We start from the raw sequence: 15,077 nt of genomic DNA on the forward strand, positions 1-15,077 counted from the left end.
AAAGAAAAATCTTTAGGCCATTTGCTTCTATATAAGACAGACAAACCTATAGCAGATAAGCAGCATCTGTATATTATGAAAAAAGTTAAGACTGAAGATGGAATCAGCATGGAGATTATTAAACTATCCTTTTACTCCTTCAGGAATTTTCTCCAGAAAAGGCTCAAGGCTCATTGTCATGGCTCTGTAGGTAAAAAGCCCTGAACCAAAAGCCACATATTTACCTGAAATATTTGAATAACTCCTTCTAAGCCACTAATGAACACTACAGAAACTCTTTACTCATAAATTGATAGCATTTAAATCCAGAAAGGACCATTAGGTCATCTAGTCTGACAAGTATCACAGGCTATTAAAGTTCCCCCAGTAACCGCTCAAATGAACCAGTAACTTGTACGGTTAAAGTACATCTTCTAGAAAGGCATCCAGTCTTGATGCTATCAAGCGAGAGAGAATCCGACACTAGCCTTGGTAGTTTAATACACAAAATGTTAAAAACTGTGGCTGCTGCACAAACAGATACAGCTTGGGTTTTACATTTCCTTTTGTTTTTGAAAAGTTAGCCCAACTGTTTTTCTTTAAATATGTATACAAAATAACCACCAGGCTCAGAATTAGTGTGAAAGGTTTCTTCTAGGACAGGGGTGGGCAAACTATGGCACGAGGTCCACATCCAGCCCACCAAGACCTTTTAATCCTTCCCTTGAGGTCCTGCCGGGGAGTGGGGTCGGGGGCATACCCCACTCCGCATGTGCCGTGGCTCAGTGTGGCTCCCAGGAAGCAGCTGGCATGTCCCCCGTCCGGCTCCTATGCATAGGGGCAGGCAGAGGGCTCCGCACACTGCCCCCACCTCTGCAGCTCCCATGGCCAATGAGAGCTGCAGGGGTGGCGGCTGCAGATGAGACAGCGTGCAGAGACACCTGGCTGCACCTCAGCGTAGGAGCCAGAGAGGGGACATGCCACTGCTTCCGGGAGCTGCTTGAGGTAAGCGCCACCCGGAGCCTACATCCCTGAGCCACCCCCTCTGTGCCCCAACCCTCTGCCCCAGCCCTGATCCCCCACCTGCCTTCCGAACCCCTCAATCCTAGCCCAGAGCCCCCTCCTGTACCCCAAACCCCTCATCCATGGCCCCAGCTGGAGCCCTTATCCTTCCCCCTCCCCCCCCCCGCACTCCTGCCCCAGCCCAGAGCCCCTTCCCACATCCTGAACTCCTCATTTCTGGCCCCATCCCAGAGCCCTCACCCCTAGCTGGAGCGCTCACCCTCTCTCACACCCCTACCCCCAATTTTGTGAGCATTCATAGCCCACCATACAATTTCCATTCCCAGATGTGGCCCTCAGGCCAAAAAGTTTGCCCACTCCTGTTGCAGGAGCATATTTTTTTCAGCAACCTTATTGATTTATGAGAAAAATTAGGATGAATTTTGTTAAACCTGTAATTCTAGCAGCGTTAATAAGCACTGTTAAAATGCTTAAAACATTAAACATCAAGTTACAAGAATTTAGCACGCTTTAAAGACTGGTTTATTTCAAAACCATTCAAGTACAATCTGATGTAAATTTACTGAACCTGTATCTACCAGAATGCCCAACGTTTGGTAGAAAAACCTCTCACCTGAGATATATTCTTTGATGCCATTGTTTGCAAGAGAGCCCTCATAGCACTAGTTACGGCTTCCAGGAATTCAGTGTGTGTAGGAAATTCTGTTAAAAAATAAACACAAAGCCAAAGAGTCAAAACAAACTTCAAATCATTTTAAGGACTTTCTGCACTGAAAGCAGAGAAAAATGTCCTTCCATTCCACATCTATTGGTGCTACCCCATGTTAAAACCTAGATTTTCAGAGACTGGGCCTCTAGCTTTGTGGGTGGAAATTGCCAACAATTTCATGTTCGTATTTGTATCGGCAATTTCTGCCACAGATGTCTAAAGTCCTAGTTTTCAGACACAATCCAGGACTAGGACTTCTAAGTGACATCAAATATAGGTGTAAAATTATGCACGCAAAAAGTGAGGCCTAATTAAGGACAAACTGAAAATTTAGCACAAGTGTCCCACACCAATATTTCAGACCATAAGCACCATCGGAGCACTAAGAGGAGCACTGCAAAGAAGCTAAGCGGGTACTTTAAAACTCACTTCCTAGATCTCTTAAGAAAATCTGTAAGACGTCCAGTCTTTTTCCTGGGACTCTGAGCTCCAACATGCACCCAGAATATTAGCATCTCTACATCACCTGTTAGTTTCCCCCTGGCATGCAGTAAACTCTGGGAAACCTAGGACTCGAACTGCGCCCACAAAATTTTGAATACTCAACTGCTCCCCAATACCAACCATCTTCTTGCATGCATATTCTTCTGTATTTTAACACTTTTCATTCTCTGCTAATGTTCTTTTGTTGCTATTTACAGGCTCTGGCAGGAGTAAAAACCTGCAGTGGCACCTTACAGATTCCTATCCCAGTTAGGAGACTAGAGCTTTGAACAGCTACTTATACCAGTAGTCCACATAATTCACGACAGTGTTTTTAGGCCTGTCTACAAGAACCGTGTGTTAGCATGATTATCTGCTACAGCTAGGAGCATCTGTCATCCGACACACCTATCCTCAGCAGAGAATCATGAGCTAATGTTGTTCTTGTAGTGTAGACGGGCCCTTAAACTATTAATTTCCAGCATGCTTGCTCATCAACTGGTCACCTCTCAATCTGAAATCAGCATTAGTAACTGGGAAATCTTCACAATAGCTCTCAGTGGAATTAACAGAAGCTTTTTAGAGACATAGGAATAAGTTTGTTACTCCACAACAGTACTGTTTTAAAAGAACATTGTCCAACAGGTTTATCATCTTCATTCAAATCAAATCATCATCACACCAGGAAATCTGATAAGCAGCTTTGATGTTTAGCCCTAACTGTAAAACGTTTGGGGCAAATGATTACATTTATTAGAGATATACATTTTCAAGAGTGGTACACAAAAAATATACGCATAACTTATGCCCCAGAGAAAGAGAGGCCTGCTATATTTCCTATTTTGATAAGTATGCAAATACTAGAGTTTGTTTCACTTTGGGAATAGCGTCCTGTGATGTCTAACCTGAATTATAATGCTGGTGACGTCATTTCAGATAAGTGAATTCTCTCACATTCAGATTTGTTTACACATACTCAGGAGATGTCCTGCTCTCCATTACAATAGCTTGTCTTATGTGATCAAAGGAAAAAACTGCCACCATCTCAGGCATGACCAAATATAGATGTTGTGGTCTCATGTTAGGATGGGGCTCCCACACTGGTTAAGTCACTTTATATTTCAGTGCTTGCATATACTGATGTAAAACATACTACACACTCCAAAAACTTTATTCGATCAGAGCTTTCCTGGGTAAGGAGATTATGTGAGGTTTACATAGCCTTGGTGCATGGCAACATATTCCCAACATCAGTTTTTCTTGCATCTGGAAGGCAGCACGGAGGGGATTAGTAATAAAATTGTATTAAATTAAATGCTATATACACCTCTATCCCAATATAACGTGACCCAAATAACACAAATTCGGATATAACACGGTAAAGCAGTGCTCCGGGGGGGGCGCGGGGCTGCGCACACCAGCGGATCAAAGCAAGTTCGATATAACAGTTTCACCTATAACGCGGTAAGATTTTTTGGCTCCCGAGGACAGTGTTATATCGGGGTAGAGGTGTATATAAAATTTACTTATAATAGAAGCAATCAAACCCTTCTGAATTAAGTTTCTCTAATATTATGGCCTTAAACCTACCTGGTTGAGAAAAAACTAGCTGGGAGAGGTGCTGTGCAAGTGACTGAAGTGTTGACGCTCCTCCAAGACAATCCACATCTGATACTAACAAAATGCTATGGAGACACGTTAGAGCTCTGCACTGTACCGTGTTCATTCTGGAACAAAGTAAATAACAGGAATATGCCTTTTGAGGCTCTATTAATAAAAAAAGATCAATATAAACAAGGAATTTTAATTTAATTATGCAGTGTTGAGGTGGGGTATAATTTACCTGGGGATCACAAAATATCTGCATGTAAATATTTGTATCTTGTTACTAAAACAATGTAGCAGACTTGTAAGGTCCAGCTCTCTAGGGTGACCCAAGAACCCATTAAAGTATCAATGTTTATAATACAGAAAATCTTGAAATTGAAGATCTGGTGTTACATTAATAATTTAATTACAAATGCACTGAAAAAATTAAAATAAAAAGTCAAAGAAATTCCTACTTTCTAATTAATGGCTTCCAAGATGGACTGTGTGTACAGATGTCTACAGCAACACTGTTCGGAAAAGCGGTTTTTTCAAGAATCTGGAAAAAAAAGTTCGGCAACAGGTTTTTTGGGGGTGGACAGTTTAATGTTTCCATATTTAATTTAAAACTCTTCAAACAATTGAAAATGAATATGCTGCATAATTTCCACAATGCTGCAGAATCCGGGGACCTTACCAGAGATTTTAGGTTCAGTTTGCCACAGAGTACACAGGCCCTTGAATACAGTTAACCTTACGTAAACACCCCCTTTGTTCTCAATTCTATCTCATTGCCATACTACTACTACTACTACTACTACAAGATGAAGCATGTTACCTTCGCAACCCACAATTAAGAATGAGCTAGGCACTTTACAAATAAACAACCCTGAACTTTTGCCAATCCCTCATACCAAGTTTTCAAGGTTAAAAAGTTTAGGTAAGATTCCCGCAGCTGAAAAGATAGAAAGATTAACTAGAGAACTTCCAAAGTTCTTCCTGTTGTTCACACAAAGAACTTGCTAGCAAGTAGGGAGCAAATTAGCCTATCAAAGAATGTCAGGAAAGGCTTTAAAAAAAAATCAGATGTTATTCAGATCATCCAGTGCCATTCTGGATCCTCGTTTGAAAGAAATCAAACTACTTCACCTGCACAACTAGATGAAGCATTTTAATGGTAACAGCAACCCCTAATGGCAGAGTCCCCAATATGACTATATACTATCACTGAACAAAATGTTTGGAAGTTTGATCTTTTTATTACGAAGGAACAGCTTCAATGTGAAATCAGTCAATTTTCTTTCTAAATGTACTCAAACTTGTCTCAGATTTTACACCTAGCCTGAAGTTCCCCTTTGAATTATTGTTAATTTACAGTCCTATTTTCTTATCTTAAAAATGTTTTCCTCTTCCTTGTCACTGCATGAAAAACCTACACACACAGGGGAAACTCACTAGCTTTTTCTGTGTAAAGTCAGGAGTGACCAAGCAAAAAACCCCAAAACACTGTCAAATAAAGCAAACAAACTAAAACAAATATTTTTCTCATGTTGCCAGTTACAGTTATCTGAGTTGTTACTTGTAAAAGTAGCAGGTGAAATATTTTTCCAGAAACATGATTTTGTAAGTTGGTGTCCTTTTAAGTACTAGAGGATTAAAGTTATTTTCCTGGGCTGCATCAGTTATAAAGATGAATTAGAAATAAGTTTTAACAACCCAAAGCTCTTAACCTGTTAACAAAAATATTGTGTATTTTTTAGAAGGATCCAAGCATATGTACATATATTTTAAAATAAACAGTAAGAGTCATGGCTCTGCTTCTGTTAAAGTGGCCTAGAGAGCAAAAGCAAAAATTGTGCTAACCAAAGAAACCTGTGCTGAGATTGGGGCAGGGAAGGGTAGGAACAGAAATAACTAGACTCATAGCTTCCCAGGCCAGAAAGGATCACCGTGATCATCATCTGACTTCCTGTTAACAGGCCACTGAACTTCCCTAAATTAATTCCCAGAGCATATCTTTTAGAAAAACATCCAATCATGATTTTTAAATTGCTAGGGATGGAGAATCCACCAAGACCCTGGGTAAACTGTTCCACTGCCTGATAACCTACACTTAAAAATGTATTCCTTATTTCCAGTCCGAATTTGTCTAGCTTCAACTTCCAGTCATTGGAGTGTGTTATGCCTTTCTCTGCTAGGCTGAAGAGCCCGTGATCAAATATCTGATCCCCACGTAGGACTTATACACTGTGATCTAGTCATCCCTTAACCTCGTCTTTGTTAAGCTAAATAGATTGAGCTCTTTGAGTCTATCACTACAAGGCATGTTTTCAAAACCTTTAATCATTCTTGTGCCTCTTCTCTTAACCCTCTCCAATTTATCAACACCCTTCTGGAACTGTGGACATAATATGCCAGTAGCAATCACACCAATGCCAAATACAGCAGTAAAATAACCTCTTTACTTCTACTTGAGATTCCTGTATATGCATCCAAGGACTGCACTAGCCTTTTGGCCACAAGAGCGCATTGGGAGCTCATGTTCAGCTGATTATCCACCACAATCTCCAAATCTTTTTTCAGAGTCATTGCTTCACAACAGAGAGTCCCCCATCCTGTAAGTATGGCTTACATTCTTTGTTACTACATGTATATGTTTAGCCATACTAAAATGCTAATTGCTTGCTTGTGCTCCAGATTGCTATCAGTAATTTGTCATCTTCATTATTAACCACTCCCCCAATTTTTGTGTCACCTGAAAACAGTGATTTTATGTTTTCTTCCAGGTTATTAATAAAAATGTAAAATAGCTTAGGACCAAGAACCGATCCCTGCACAACCCCACTAGAAACATACCCACTCAATAATGATTCCCCATTTACCATTACATTTTGAGACCTATCAGTTAGCCAGCTTTCATTGCATTTAATATGTACTATGTTAATTTTATATTGTTCTAATTTTAAAACAAAATGTTATGTGGTACCAAATCAAATGCCTTACAAAAGTCTATTACAGCAACACAGTTACCTTTATCAACCAAACTGGCAATCTCATCCAAAATAGGTATCAAGTTAGTATGACAAGATCTATTTGCCATAAACCCATGTTGATTGGCATGAATTATATCGCCCACCTTTAATTCTTTATTAATTGACCCGTATCAGCCACTCCATTATCTTGCCCAGAATCAATGTCAGACTGAGTGGCCAATAATTACGTAGGATGTCCCATTTACTCTTTTTAAATATTGGCACAATATTTGGCACATCTTCAATACTGCAAGCAGATCTGGTTGCGCCATCTCAACAATGATATATTGGAATTGGAAAAGGTACAGAAAAGGGCAACAAAAATTATTAGGGGTATGGAACAACTTCTATATGAGGAGAGATGAATAAGACTGGGACTTTTCAGCTTGGAAAAGAGACAACTAAGGGGGGATATGATAGAGGTCTACAAAAGCACAACTGGTGTGGAGAAAGTAAATAAGGAAGTGTTATTTACTCTCTATCATAACACAAGAACTAGAGGTCACCAAACAAAAATAGGCAGCAGGTTTAAAACAAACAAAAGGAAGTACTGCTACACAGTCAGCCTGTGGAACTCCTTGCCAGAGGATGTTGTGAAGGCCAAGACTATAACAGGGTTCAAAAAGAACTAGATAAGTTCATGGAGGATAGGTGCAACAATGGCTATTAGCCAGGGTGGGCAGGGATGCAAAACCATGCCCTGAAGTGTCCCTAACCTCTGTTTGTCAGAAGCTGGGAATGCATCACTTGATGATCACCTGTTCTGTTCATTTCCTCTGAAGCACTTGGCATTGGTCACTGTCAGAAGACAGGATACTGGGCTAGATGGACCATTGATCTGACCCAGTATGGCCATACTTATGTTCTTAAATCACAACATTAGCTTTCTTCCAGTCTTCTGGAACTTCCCCAGCATTCCAAAACCTAAAATCAACATTAATGGTCCTGCAAGCTCCTCAGCCGCCTTCTTTAAAACTTTTGGATGCTAGTTATCTGGAACTGCTGATTTTAAAATGTCTATCTTGAACAGCCACTGTTTAACATCCTCTTGAGCTATTAGTACACTAGGAAGAATGTTATATGATGTGAGTAGGCTATGCAGTTTTCAGTGTTGTAGCTATGTAGGATATGACACACACAAGATGGGTGAGGTAATATATTTTATTGGACCAACTTCTGTTGGTGAAATAGACAAGCTTTCAAGTTCCACAGAACTCTTCTTCAGGTGACCTCCAGCTTCAGCTGGAGCTCAAAAGCTTGTCTCTCACCTATAGAAGATGGTTCAATAAAACATATTACCTCACCCACCTTGTCTCTATCTAGGTTGTGAAGGGTAGTCAGCACACATGATTTATTTTGCCCTTCTTACAGCTCGTATAGAAGTCTTCTCACTAGTTAAAGGCTAGTTGCTGAGGTTCCAGAACGGCTCATGCTACAGAATCTATCTAAGCACTGATGCAACAGAGAGAGCCTCCAAGTGTGTAGACACAGGGACTAGTGTACAGTGTTTAAGAAAAACTTTACTATAGTCACTTTAAAAAATGACTATTTCATATTTTCTGATGCCTGTGAAATCCTACTAAGATGAGTTCTGGGGACCCAACAGCAAACTCAGAATTGGCAAGTGGACTACCGAAATTAACAATTTAAGGAGTGGGGGGATGGGGAGGAGAAGTTTGCTCTCTGGAATTCTCCCCCAGCCTGGCTAGGAGTGAAAATTGGCATTTATTCCCATGGCTTGTTCAATTTCCATTTTCTCTATGCAAGTCACCCTTAACATATCCAACTTGGAAAATCCTGTACAGTTTCAGAAAAGACCAATATCTGACTTCATTCCTGACATACTGGAGGAATTGTCTTGTCCCATTTACACCACAGAATTATTTAAGTCAAGTCAACTTGTATGAATTATGCTGTATATCTAGGATTTTTTAAAAACGCTAAAGGTTGATTAAAAATAAATCTTCCTGTACTGAAGTTGGATTAGAATAATTTGTTGGTCTAAACCAAACACAGTGAAAAGACTGAATTTGAGTTGTGATCAGATTACATATAGCGGTTCTACCTTCTTTGGAATGAGGTTGTTCATGAGTGCTGCGTGAACCTCAGCAGAGAGGCAAAGGGGTGACATGGGCTGCCCACCTCCCTCATCGTAGGAGTTCTCCATAAACAGATCACTCTCATCACTGCTGGAGAGTTCTTCCCATTCGTCATCAGAGGGATCTGAGAATAGAACACAGATTTAAGAATGAAATCTGAAGTCACACACAAACTAGGTACCCCCAACTCCTGAATTATCAAGTATGCAAACCAGTGTCTGATGCCCAGTTTAACTCCAGAAAAATATTACAAGACAGTCTCTAGGAACTAGTGCTCTAGTACATTTCAAGCCTACAGCCTTGTGCATGACACACACACACACACACACAGTATCATACAAATTATTTTAATAAAAGGCTCATGTTTAGGTTAAGCTTATTCAATTTATCAAGTACTAAAGGATGGAACATACTGCTGAGTTTGGTATATTTTTATGCATTCTGAGACTGCATCTGTAGAGGGCAAGGGATATATTTACATATATACATATGTAATATAAATATTATACATATATTACAGTATATTTAGCTATTTCCTCATTACAGCTGATCCTCAGTCAACCCACATTTGCAGCCCCACCTGACAACTCCTGCTCCCTGCATTATGCCCCCATTGAGAGGAAGCCAGGACCTGGGGTGTGGAGTCTGTCTCATGCCAGTTCAACTAATTCCCTTGGGTCCCCTGGTGAGCAGAGTATGTCTGTGAATTCAATACACTGGCTGAAGTTCGGAAATCAAAATATCTTTGTCCCTAAGCAACCTGAAAATTAAATGAACACCCGTCTCTGGATTCCTCTTAATTCATACAGACCTTATTTCTGTCTAATTATGGACTGTAGTAACGCAAGGGGTTTGTATTTTATAGTGAGTAAACAAACAGCAGGATATTCAACTACCCACAAGAGATTTTCTAATTAAATGAGGAAATCTTATGAATTACTGTTCATTAGATGAGATATTCAGTTTTAAAAGACTTTCATTTACTAGGTGCAGAATTTCTCACATGGCAGAAATTACCAAAGGGAATACATGGTGTTAGTAGGGTTTTCATCAGAACCGGCAAGATTTACTTAAAAAGTTATCACCTAAATGTGGGCAGCCTAGGGATCAAATTTACGTTATAGTCAGGAGCAATAGTGTCAGAGATTACAAGTTTCAGCTGCTCATTTTAATATTCATGTTGAGGACTCCTCAGTTATTTGATTCTTTTATTAACTGTCAGAAGAATGACTAATAAACTAGAATTGAAAAGAAGAGAAAGACTAACTACTGAAGAGACTAGCCAAAACTGGAAAAAAAATATATATATATTGTTTCCCTTTTAAAAGTAAAGCAGGCTGTTTTCAAAAGAAGCTTCATGTACGTAGAGCCCTGTGAACTACCCGCACAAACCACATTGTCCGCATATAATTCCTATTGTCAGCAAAAGTACAAAAGCTGTTTCTCTTCCCACTTTTGACGTTGCATTCCATAATTTTAGGATGCAAAGACACTAAAGGAAAAATGGTACAAAACAAAAGAGAATAAGAAAGCCAATGCAAGATGAAGAAGATAGCTCCACAACAAGAAAGTGATTGCACAGCAGAAGATCAATCTACTGTAACAAACTGAGATTCCGATCCTGCAAGTGGATCCAGGTGCTCATGGAATCCTACTGACTGTCCAGGATTCTGCTCAAGAGCCACCTTTCTGCACAGTCCATACAGATCCAAATGTAGGATCAAAGCCTTTAATAGCACTGAAAGCCCTGGGACATAAAGAACGGCGGAGGGGAAGGTTGGGGGGGACGGGGGAAGAGAGAAAAGGTTTTTGTAAGTTATTCTTAAAGAGCCATCATCAACCTGAAAAACACATTTCCAGCTGAAAATGTTGTACCTACTATTCCTGCAAATAACCATTAAGTTCACTAGAACAAAAAAATTAATGAAAAAAATATATTTTTCCAATTACTAGGTATATTTGCACAGAAGTTCATGTATTAATCAGTTTCTCTTTTGTTGGTGTTTAGTTCCACCACTTTCATGCATTGCTCTAGGAGGAGTTTATGCACATATTCTTCCCCAAGAGAGTGTTTATCAGTAACAGCAGCAAAGCTAAAATTGAAGAGGTGGATCTATGCATAAAGGAAGGGGATGGGAAGAGAGGTGGGCCTGGGCAGGTTTAGTGGTGTTGCTCTCTGGCTTGCCCAGGAAACTCTCATAAGCAAAACAAGGGGTCAGAAAAGCCTTTATTTATTTTTTCCCCACCCCCAATAAATAAAAAGGAAAGTCAGGACATACTATTTAAAAAGGGGCTCTATCAGACAGTTAATTTTTGAAATTACTTTCATGAAGCTCAAGCTGACATTTTTAAACAGTTGCAAGACGACTGGGGAGGTTCTTAATATCCGCAAAAGAAAAATGTCTGGTGCACAGATTAACAAAAACAGAGCTAGAGTTATTGTCATTATTTCAAATCTAAAGAAAGCAACTGGGACGCTCAACTGCAGCTGCTATAGTAAGTCCGATAGCAAAAATGGAGATAAAAACCATATTATATATACAAACCATGATTTAAAAACAAACTCATGATTCTCTGACATCACTGCACTCATAAGAGAAACTAAGAGATTCTTCACACAGAAGGTCAAAAGGATAAATAATGCACATTTCAATGGCACTGTCCATTTCTTTTAAAACCAACCATTTCTGACTTTATCATTTAGTGAGTAAGCAAAAGAGTTGCTGCTCCAGCTCCATAAAAAAGACATTTGCTACATTACTCTTTAAAACATTTCCCTTCTGTTTGTTTGTTTTAATTTAGAAGTATCAACGGTATCAGGTTCAAATTTCCCTCTTTGACGGTGGACTTGGATAGCAACACCTAGGGTGACCAGATGTCCCGATTTTATAGGGACCGTGCTGAATTGGGGGTCTTTTTCTTATATAGGCTCCTATTACCTCCCACCCCCGTCCTGATCTTTCACATTTGCTGTCTGGTCACCCTAGCAACGCCACAAAAAGCTGAAACCTGAGCTACAGAGCTCCCAGCCCTTACTGAAGACAAAATAGCTATTGAGTCTTTAGCCCTGCCTATACCTGAAAGCCAGGCAAAACCTTCCTACCGTAGATGCAGTTATCCCAGCAAAAGCTGATACAGTTTGTGTGTGTTCAGCCAGCAAAATAAGCTATGCCAGAAAAGCACTTCTTTTGCCAATATAACTGCAGACACTAGGGCTTCTGACAGCACAGCTATATCATGAAAAAAAACAAAACAAAAAAACATTACACCCCTAACCAACATAGCTAAGTCTGGTGGAACTTAAGTGGAGATCTGGCTTCAGATTGTGTATGATTTTGCTGAAGGATTTCAACAAAGAGGGAAGTCTGAAACTGATGCACCTCAAATATGCAATGTCAAACACATCGAAAAAAGGATTAGAAATGAATATCTTGAGATTCTTTATATACAGTTAAGGGGCCTTAAACGATGCAAATCTATGGTCTGTTCACTTTTAAGAATGAGAGGATTAGCAGGTCAAGTTAGATAAGATCCCAGAACCGTCCAACTAAATTTGCCATGTTACTAAAAATGGAACAATGAAAAAGCTGCCTACATACCTTCACTGCAGCACATATTAACAATGATTTCCAGGGCAGTCTGCTGAGCCATCAGTAAGGCTGTCACTTGTTTCAGCTCCCACTTATCAGACTAGAGAAAACAAACAAAACTTAATTTTGGAGGATAGCACTCTAGTTTTAAAGTAGCGAGACTGTCAACCAAAGCAGATAAAATACGATAATTGTGAATAGATGTCGCATAAAAAACTAACAGAATAGAGAATATCAAATGTTCTGCTAATACTGGTGTGTGCCAAACTTCAGAAATTGTTTAGTATTTTGTTCTGCAGACTAACAGAACCTACTAACAGGCACAGATCACTTGTTATCCTGAAAGGTCTAATCTCATCAAAACCTGCCAAAAACTCAGAGTTGTTCTGTTTTCCCCCTTTTCAGTATGTCTGAATTCTCATAATTTGTAAAGAATTACAGCTGTGACTGGTACCACTGTTTACTAAGTTTGACAGGCACTTCCCATTGATTCAGTTACTTCATAAACTTTAACCATGTGGGCTGAAATTTGACAGGCTGGGTGTCTGCCTCAGGCTGAATGTATTTTTAAAAATTTCAGCCAAAATGACTCAGCGGTTTCTGAGAATGAGGCGATTGTTTTGCCCTTGTTAAATTCTGGCACTCTTTAATTTGAAAAGGTCTAGCACCCCTATGCTTTGGAGCAGGGACCTGAAATTTGACAAGGGTTGGGCTTTGTGTCAGGCATATGCCTTTTGTGGTCCCAATGAAAATCTGCCCAAATTTGGTCTACTTGTAAGACCCTTTGTAAACTGCAGGGTTTAAAAAAAAAAAAAGAAACCCAGCAGAATCATGGGTAAGGGTTGGAATTTCACAGGACAGGCACAAGTGCCAAGCTCCCCTTTGCCTCCCACTCTGTGGAGAGGCTGTGGCTGCATGATGGGGGTTAGCATGATGGCCCTATGCCAGAGGGGGGTGGGTAGAGGAATGGGGGGGAAGCCATGCTCCAGCCCCAGCAGCCACTGTGGCTTCCTGTTTGGGCGGCCAGCTGGCAGAGAAAAGGAGGTGGCACTGATACCATGCTGGTAGCTCTGCCTATAATTAAGGGTGAACCTTCCATTATAGGACCCTATTTTCAGTTGCTTATAACTTTGCCAAACTTTAACAGATCAGGATGAAATTCTCTATGCCAGGAGTCTGAGGCTGAATATTTTGGGAAAGTTTCACCCTTCTGCGAATGAGTTATGGAGAAATGAGATTGACAATTAACCAAAGACTAATCAGAAGCATAACACTGCACTAAGTGCTATGTCAGCCACAATCAGCCATACTTACTGGAAGTAGATCTGAAATGTCATTTTCTCTTTTGACTTTTCCTTTAGGTGGTTCTTCCATTTCATCATCTTCGTTCAATACAGAGTTGTCTATTGTATCACCCACATTTTCCTCAGTTTCTGCCTCTGCAGTGAGTTTTAACCTTTGTGTTTCAGCTTCCTTCATGTGAATAACTGTTTCTCCAGCATCCACCACTAGTGATTCTGAGAAAATCTTCAGGATAGCATTAATTGTGCTTGCCTGGCTACTGGATGGAATGGTATCCTTTATATTCCAGACAGAGCCTAAACATGGGAGAGTTAGAATGTCAAAACCTTTAAACTACATGGTGCATGGCCTTCTTGTAGCCATTGCAAAACCAGAGCTTGTGTTAACTGTAGTACTCAGTATCTAAGACACATCTTTCATCAAGAATCTCAAAATACTTTTCAAAGACAGATATAGACCCCATCTTACGAAAGGAGAATCTAAGGCACAAAAAAGTTTCCCCGTGATCAGAGGCTTCATGGCATGGCATGAAAACAGAACCCATGTCCCCCGATTTCCAATCCCTTGCATTAACTGAGAAACAACTGCCTCCTTCAGAAAGGTATGAGTACTTTATAGGAAACTCCTGAAATTTCAATTCATAGACTTGTGACTTTCAAGTGCCAACCTATATTGAACATTCAGGGCCCAAAACCGTAAGCTGGGGCAAACCTCATCATGTGAAGATGGACAAAATATTTCCATAGGGAAATCCTGGTGACACTTTGCCTGATAGATATAGCAGATCTTCAGGACACTGAATGAGCTTAATTTTGAGCTATTCATGGTCTTAAAAGGACGAAGGGAGAGATTTTCTTCCACGTTACATTGTTTGATTTTATTATTTGTCAGACCTATAAACAGTCAAAAAATAAAGAGAAATTAAATAAAACCCTCCCTTTCTAAGCACTGGAGAATTCTAGTTAATTGTATTTCAGTGTCAGAAAGTATCTTAACTGGAAGGTGTAGCACAAGATGGTGAAGCTGAAGGGAAAGCACGCAATGGTCCAGGCACTTTATATTGGGCTTTAAAAACCATGCTTGAAAACAGATTTTCAAAGTCTGTTTCAACACGCTTCCAGCTAAACCAATTTCAGACAAATCTTGATTGGCCAGCCTGGACAGGCCAGCCTGTTGTAAAACTGCTTTCAAAATCTCTGTTGCAGTGTAATAGAGTGGCCAGATAAATCATGTTAGAAATGGTTTAAACATTGTTCTTGCTAAACCAAAGTTC

At 39.9% G+C, this 15,077-nt stretch overlaps 1 protein-coding gene across 3 annotated transcripts in view; it reads right to left on the reverse strand.

Moving 5' to 3' along the window:
- HEATR3 (HEAT repeat containing 3) overlaps positions 1 to 15,077 on the reverse strand; it is a 34,995-nt gene that overhangs the window by 2,622 nt on the left and 17,296 nt on the right. For all 3 annotated transcript variants that reach the window (XM_044987262.1, XM_044987261.1, XM_044987263.1), the window contains exons 7-12: positions 13,817 to 14,100; positions 12,512 to 12,602; positions 8,879 to 9,036; positions 4,258 to 4,340; positions 3,785 to 3,921; positions 1,616 to 1,704 (exon numbers count right to left, since the gene is read on the reverse strand). In XM_044987262.1, coding sequence (XP_044843197.1) covers positions 1,616 to 1,704; positions 3,785 to 3,921; positions 4,258 to 4,340; positions 8,879 to 9,036; positions 12,512 to 12,602; positions 13,817 to 14,100 — 842 coding nt within the window. The remainder of the gene's footprint in view (positions 1 to 1,615; positions 1,705 to 3,784; positions 3,922 to 4,257; positions 4,341 to 8,878; positions 9,037 to 12,511; positions 12,603 to 13,816; positions 14,101 to 15,077) is intronic.

This window comes from Mauremys mutica, chromosome 14 (genome assembly GCF_020497125.1).
Source record: "Mauremys mutica isolate MM-2020 ecotype Southern chromosome 14, ASM2049712v1, whole genome shotgun sequence".
Lineage (NCBI taxonomy): Eukaryota > Metazoa > Chordata > Testudines > Geoemydidae > Mauremys > Mauremys mutica.